The following is a 6,505-nucleotide window of genomic DNA, read 5'->3' as shown; positions in this document are numbered from 1 at the left end:
GACCGGGACCGCTCGGCACGCGCCCCGCGAACCCGAGGGCGGCCCGCCGCCCGACCCCGCCAGCTTCAAATCCGCCTCGGAGTCGTCGTCCCGCTGCAGCCTCGAGCTCTCCCTGAACTCGCCCTCGGCGGCCTCCTCGCCCGGCCTCGCCGCCTCCGTGTCGCCCCTGCCCTGCTCCGCCGGGCCCCTCTCCCCGGCGCTGCCCGCCGGCGCCCCGGCGCCCGGCCCCCGGCTCAGCACCAGCGTCCAGCGGCGGCACGAGAAGATGGCCAACCTCAACAACATCATCCACCGCCTGGAGCGGGCCGCCAACCGCGACGAGGCCCTCGAGTGGGAGTTCTGAGCCCCGCCGCCGGCTCCCGCCACGGTGTATACATATATATATACGTCACACACACACACACACACATATATATATATATATATTTTTTGTTAAATTCACCGCGTACGGAGAGGCGAAAGGTGACCCGACCTGCTTGGTGGAGGAGAAGGAGAAGGGAAGCGCAGCCCGCGCCTGGTGGAAGGGGGCCGAGAGAACCCGCTACGAACCGACCCCGAGCTTTGTTTTAAATGTGAAAAACTGGGAACAATTTTAGAAAAAAAAAAAATATTTATAGACCTCTTTTAGATATTTTAATAAAAGGATACTTTGGAATTTATTAACAGCTTAAGCTGCTTTGATATTAAAGATAGCTATAAAATCAAGATGATGTAGCAGTTGTGTCATTAAATGTACACTGAAGTCTTGTAGTTTGCCACTGGATGAGATTAAAAAACAAACCTAAAAAAAAAAAAAAAAACCCCACAGAAAAGACTTACTGAACAAAGCCATCGAGAAGCACTATGAGACTGACCAAATTTAATAAACTTTTGCATAGCGGTTTTCCACATTTGTCTGTAAGACACTGCATTACTTCTACCCCATCCAGAGACTGTGTTATAGTCCGTGAAGACTCTAAATTGAAAACCTGGATGCCATCAAGTATGTATTTAGTTCTGGTGGTATGTTTTTGAAGCCTTTGTAACACAGAATGTCACGTGCAGTTGTATATGTTGTAGAAATGTCTGCAATAGCCTTCTTGAACAAGATGTAGCATGGTACATAAGCGGTTCCTTGCACTTCCTCTACTTAGCACCCGCGACAGAGCCGGACCGACGGCAGCGACCCCAGCTCTTTGGCGGCGAAGCTTCGCGTCCGGTTAAAAAAGGAAAAAAACGCCAAACCAAACCGACCGAGCGACGTAACCTGGTAGAGAGAGATGGGAGAGGGCCCTGGTGTAACGACGTCTCGGGCCGCTCCGGTTCGCCGGGCTTCCCGGCGGTCCTGATGGCGGGCGCGTGATCCCTCGGCCGGAGCCCGTCCCTCCRCGGTCTTGGTCCGGTTGAAAAGAAAAAGCGAAAGAGAAGGAGCCTCCGCGCTTTGCCCCTCGAGCACCAGTGCTTGGGGACAAGCACTCAAAAAATATAAAACGCCAGCTCCCCCGGGGCTCGAGCGAGTCCGCCTGGGCGGGAGCCGCTTCCCGCCGTGGTTTCTCCTCGCGTCGGATCCGGCTTTTGAGGCTGAAGCACTTTTTTTTTTGGTCCCTCGGCTTAGGGCAGGTGGGAAGAGCGCCAAGGCAGGAGGAGCATCCTCGCGGCTCGGATCCGCCTCCGGGCAGCGGCTCTCGCAGCGSCCGCGTGCCGGGGAGCCGCCGTCCCGCGATCCGACCCGCCTTTCAGAGACGAACGGGGACGTGAGTTGTGTCGGGCTGTTCCGCCCCGTTTTCCGTTTGCCGATTTCCTTGATGCATTTTTGCAAGCGCCGAAACGCAGCGCGCCCCGGCGGGCGCCCGCGCCGCGACCGCAAGCCACGCGAGGGGACAACGCGTCGGCCGGGCTCCCAGGCTATGCATTGAAGAGTTTTCCACTGTATACATTTTTATCAGAATAGAAGGTATTTTTATATTTTGGGGGTAGTTAACGACCGATTTTAAAAGCAAACCCGTTTGGCTCTGCAAAGGCGAGGATCTCCCCCGGCGCGCTGCGGAGCCCCAGCCCCGTCCGATCGAGCGCCAGCTTGTCCGAGGCGACTCTTTTCCCTGCTCCGACGCCACCGCGCTGCAGAAGGTCGAGGCACGACCAGCGACTGCTGTTCTCCTTAGTGTGCTAGTTTTAGCTTTAGTGGAACGGGATCCGACGAAGCACTTAGGCCAGTCTCGAGCACGGAAATCCTGTTGTACTGAAAGCTAGCGGGACATGGCGCTCCCGTTTCGTTAGGCTCACGCACTGTACTGCAAAAGTTTCTATGAGATCGATGAACTTTGTTAAAAAATTTTGGAAGGAACAAGTTCTGTAAAGAGCCACTAAATACAGACGTTGGATAACAGCGTGCTGTCGGGCTGTGTTTTGTTCGGCGGCGCTCGCCGGTCGCCGGACCTGCGTTCGCCCCCCCCCCCCCCCCACCCCCCCCCCCCCCCCCGACGTCCCAGCCGCATCCCTGCCTTTCCGGCTGCCCTGGCATCCCCAGTGCCCTGGAGCGCTGCAGTGCCAGCCAGAAATCCCAGGGAAAACCACTTGGTGTCACGGTGCTGGGTTTCATCCCCTGCCCCGAGTGTGCCGGTCCCGGGGGGGGCTCGGCTTTTCCTCGGCCCCGGAGCGCCGAGCGTCGGAGCGGGGCATTAGCCAGGCGGCTCCGTGGCGGTTCCTGGGGGCGTCCGCGTCTGGGGCATGAATAACCCCATATGCTGCGTAGCTGTTTAGGCCTGTTTGTCAGCTAACGCGTTGGGAAGGATTTATTTTTCACCACTTTTGGGGAATGTCTGGAGCAGCGCGGCTGGCTGCTGTGGAAACCGCGACCCTGCTTTGCAGGCAGCCGTCTGCCCGCTGCGGGAGCACCGTCACCCTGCGCGGCACCGGGTCCCAGCTCCCTTCGTGCCTCAGTTTCCCCAGGAGGACTTCCACCCCCCCCACCCCCCCTCGCCGCCATCCCGCTGCGAGGCCTCGCGTTAGCACGGAGCTGGAGCCGCGATGCGGTCGTGCGTCTTCTCCCACCGGCCACGGGCACAGCGACCTCCAAACCGGCGTCGGGGAGGGCTGTTCCTGCGCCCCGACAGCTCCGGAGCGGGACGGCAGCCCTCGCTCCGAGGCGGTTTGCACAGTGCTGAGTGAAGGCACGAGCTAACGACAACATTTGACTGCGAGGGCTGGGATTATTGCAGCAAAAAATAAAAATAAATAGAAAAACCCTGCGGCGTGTTTGCAGACAATCTGTCTCCCATCTGATGGCACTGGCGCCCAAGCTGGCAGGCGCCAGCGGGACGCGCGTGTGTGGGAACAGCGCGGGAACCGGCCCCCGCTCCCCTGCCTGCGCCGGCGGTGCCCCATTCCCGCGGTGGGAATCTGCACCCTGGAGCAGCCTCTCCCGGCTCTTCCTCTGGTCGGCTTTTTTCCCGGCCAGCTGCGAGCACTGAACAAGGTCCCTGCCCAGCCCTGCCAGCGCGGGAGAGGGAATTAAAACTAAAAAAAAATAATAATAATTTACATCTGCACTTCCAACCCCGGGGCTTAACGGCACAAAGGAGAAGCGGGGCCACGCGGGAATTTCTGAAACGACCTTTATTTCAGCCAGGGCTCGCGCCCACTCCGAGAGGACAACACGCGCCCGAGCCGTTGGGCTGGGGACGGGGCCGCCCGCCAGGTGAGCGGTGACGCCGCTTCCCCCCGAAACCGGGCAGCGGGCCCGGCCCGGCCGGAATTAAGCGACTTCTTAGCAAAGCCTGGCCACATGCGAGCGGGGAGCGTGCAACGCCGGGCGGCGCCTGCCGGGGGAGGGAAACACGGCACAGACGAGCCGGCGCTCAAAGCGAAATGAAAGGTCGTGCCAATAAAATTATGTGTGTATATATATATATATATACAGATAACTTAAACGCCACAGTTGCCAGTTCGACCCCATGGACTAGAAGGGTGTTAACCCATATCTGTTCTTTTTATCGGCAGTTTTAACGCTGATAAAGACGGTTGGTGAAATAAAAGAGAAGCAGCTGCATTAGACCCCCCCATGCAGCCAAACGTGACTCGAGCGACGCTTCGGTGCCGCGCGTGAATCATCCATCACCCCGGCGCTGACGCACAGGTTCCTCTTGGTGGCCGCGAGCGACACTTCCCCATATGGGAGACTCCGCCGGGAGCCGGCCCGCGGCTTTGCCGAGAGCCCGCGGCCGCTCCCGCGCCTCCCCGCGCCGCCGCGCACTCGGGGCCGCTCCGTGCAGCCGTCGGCGGTGCCGGCGCCGGCCCCGGGGCGGCCGCAGCTCCCCGAGGGGCCGCCGCACGCTGGGGCCGCGCTGTCGCTGAGGAAGGGCTGCGCTCGCAGATATTTTCATTTTCAAACCACATCCGGCCGGAGCAGAGCGATCCCACCCGGAGCGGCACGCTCAGCCCTCGGCTCGGCTCCAAGACCCGAGCGCGTCTCGCTGGCGGGGACGCGTCACCACCGGCCTCCCCGCCGCAAAACGCCCCCGGTCAACACCTGCCCCCCCCCCAAATCATTGCATAATCCCCCTGCAAGAGCACCAAAACGCCCCCGGGGCCGGGGCGGGCGCGCTCGGCCTCGGAGCAAGGGGAAGAGCAACCGGCCATGCTGGGCTTAAGGACTTGCAGGTTTGGGTCAAGACGGATGCAAAACCTGCGCTTGCCGCTTCCTTGCCCGGCACGGAGGTGCGGGCCGAGCGCACCGCTCCCGAAGGACGTGGCTGCTGCGAGAGCTCCCAGGATCCGGCTGCTCTTCTGCTTGGCGGGGCCGGCCCCTGAACCGGGAACGGCGGGCACATCCATGCATCCCTGCCCTCGGCGCTCCCGGCAGATGTCGGGGAGGCCAGGCTGCGGATCCAGGGTGAGGAAGAGGAGGAGGCTGAGGCGGCGCCGCGGACAATCCCCCTCCTTCCCTGCCACAGTCCATGGAGGGACGGGAAGGGGGGGACGCGGCTCCCAGGGCCCGGCCGCCCCTCAGGGCTGCTGGCCCTGCCGCCTCTCCAGCCATTCCCGCCGCAGCCGGGCCACCTCCCTGCCGTAGCGCTCGTGCAGCCGGGAGAAGGCGGACGTCCCCCCGGGGCTCTCCGCCGCCGTCGGGTCGCCGCTGGACGCCCGCCGCCTCGGCGGCACCGGCGGCGGCCTGGGGCTGGCCTCGGCGTCGCAGCCGCTAGCCCGGCGCAGGGCGGCAGCGCGGGGCGGCGGGTCCGTGCCCTGCGTGTTGTTCCACACCGCGCAGCCGTTCTCCTTCGGCAGGGCGCCGGGCAGAGCCGGCCGCTGCTCCGGCGACCGCTCCGGCGCCGCCGGCTTGGCGCTCCGACCGCCGGCGGGGCCCCGCTGCATCTCCACCAGCTGCTTCTCCAGCTCGCGCACCACCAGGCGCATGTAGTCGAAGCTGGCCCGCGACAGCGACTTCACCCACGCCTCCATGGCCGCCTGGCTCTCGGCGGCCAGCACGTAGGTGCGGGACTTGGCGCCGCCGAAGCGGATGGCGAAGGCGAACTCCTCGCCCGAGTCGCAGAGCTCCACGGTGCAGCCCTCCAGCACGATGACGCCCACCGGCTCGCGGCTCTCCCGCTCCTCGAAGTAGAAGAGCATGTTGCCCTTCAGCACGAACCAGCGGCGGTGGTAGGCCGTGTGCCGCTCGCCCCGCTTGTAGAGGAAGCCGGCGTTGTCGGCGGGCGAGTCGCAGGTGGCGTAAAACGCCAGGCTCCGCTCGTTCAGCTTCATGGCTCCGCGCCCTGCGGGCAGAGGCGAGAGGTGCCAGGGAGCCTCCCGCTCCCTGCGACGGAGCCCCGGCGCGGGAAAAAGCAGCCCTTCGCTCGCCGCCCCGCCGGGGGGCTCCCCGGGGAGGGGGTTTCTCCGCTGCAGGGCGTTTTCCCGCGGGAGAGCCCCGGACACGGCTCGGCGGGCGCCGCACGTCACCGGCTCAACCCAGGTGACCTTTCCCGGCAGCGCCCTGTTTGCCCTGCGCCACGGGGAGGGTTTACGGCCCGCGCCGCAGATCCGCCCGCTCTCTCCGGCAGCAACGCAGGAGAGCGGCCGCCGGTGCCGCGGGTCCACGTCACCTGGGCAAGGCCGCCTCCGTCCCCATCCCCGCGCAGCGGTGCCGGATGAGCCCACCGCCACCTCCGCGTCCCCGGCCTCTCCGCACGGGGCTTTCCACCTACCTGGGCGCAGCCTCCGGCTCTAGCTCCGGTCTCCAGCGGTGCGAGCATCAGCGGTGCCTTGCGGGTGCCGGTGCCACCGGGGCGGTTGCGCTGGCCATGGCAGCGGTGGGTCGCGCGTCCACTTGCTGGGTGTCTGCTTGGGAGCGGGGCCGGAGCGGGCCTGGTGCCCGGGCGTCCTGGCTGCAGCCACCCGCTCCGGCGCAGCTCCGTCCCCAAACGCCTGCGGCTTTAACGAGTCAGCCTCCTTCGGGGGGGACACGGGACAGACGGGCGAGGAGTATTATTTTCCTATTAAGCCACACCGCAGCATTAGAGGAGCTGACACACGG

The 6,505-nt window shown here is 63.9% G+C and overlaps 2 protein-coding genes across 4 annotated transcripts in view; one reads left to right on the top strand and one right to left on the bottom strand.

Annotated features, from left to right (window-relative positions):
* The window catches only part of CUX2 (cut like homeobox 2), a 39,699-nt gene extending 39,356 nt beyond the window's left edge, over positions 1 to 343 (top strand). The window contains exon 22 of the mRNA XM_026058865.1: positions 38 to 343. Coding sequence (XP_025914650.1) covers positions 38 to 343 — 306 coding nt within the window. The remainder of the gene's footprint in view (positions 1 to 37) is intronic.
* A 4,543-nt stretch (positions 344 to 4,886) lies between these two features.
* The window catches only part of PHETA1 (PH domain containing endocytic trafficking adaptor 1), a 2,518-nt gene continuing 899 nt past the window's right edge, over positions 4,887 to 6,505 (bottom strand). Inside the window, exons 2-3 of one of the 3 annotated variants that reach the window (XM_026058806.1) lie at positions 6,177 to 6,420; positions 4,887 to 5,747 (exon numbers count right to left, since the gene is read on the bottom strand). In XM_026058806.1, the coding sequence (XP_025914591.1) occupies positions 4,984 to 5,736 (753 nt within the window). In that variant the 5' untranslated portion in view covers positions 5,737 to 5,747; positions 6,177 to 6,420 and the 3' untranslated portion in view covers positions 4,887 to 4,983. Of the gene's footprint in view, positions 5,748 to 6,176; positions 6,489 to 6,505 lie in introns of those variants that run through there. The other 2 variants (XM_026058804.1, XM_026058805.1) reach the window with 2 other exon arrangements.

The sequence above is a fragment of the Apteryx rowi genome, unplaced genomic scaffold (genome assembly GCF_003343035.1).
Source record: "Apteryx rowi isolate R43461 unplaced genomic scaffold, aptRow1 scaffold_15, whole genome shotgun sequence".
NCBI classification, from domain to species: Eukaryota; Metazoa; Chordata; class Aves; order Apterygiformes; family Apterygidae; genus Apteryx; species Apteryx rowi.
The sequence above is the reverse complement of the archived record's forward strand: the minus strand, read 5'-3'. Positions and strand labels throughout refer to the sequence as shown.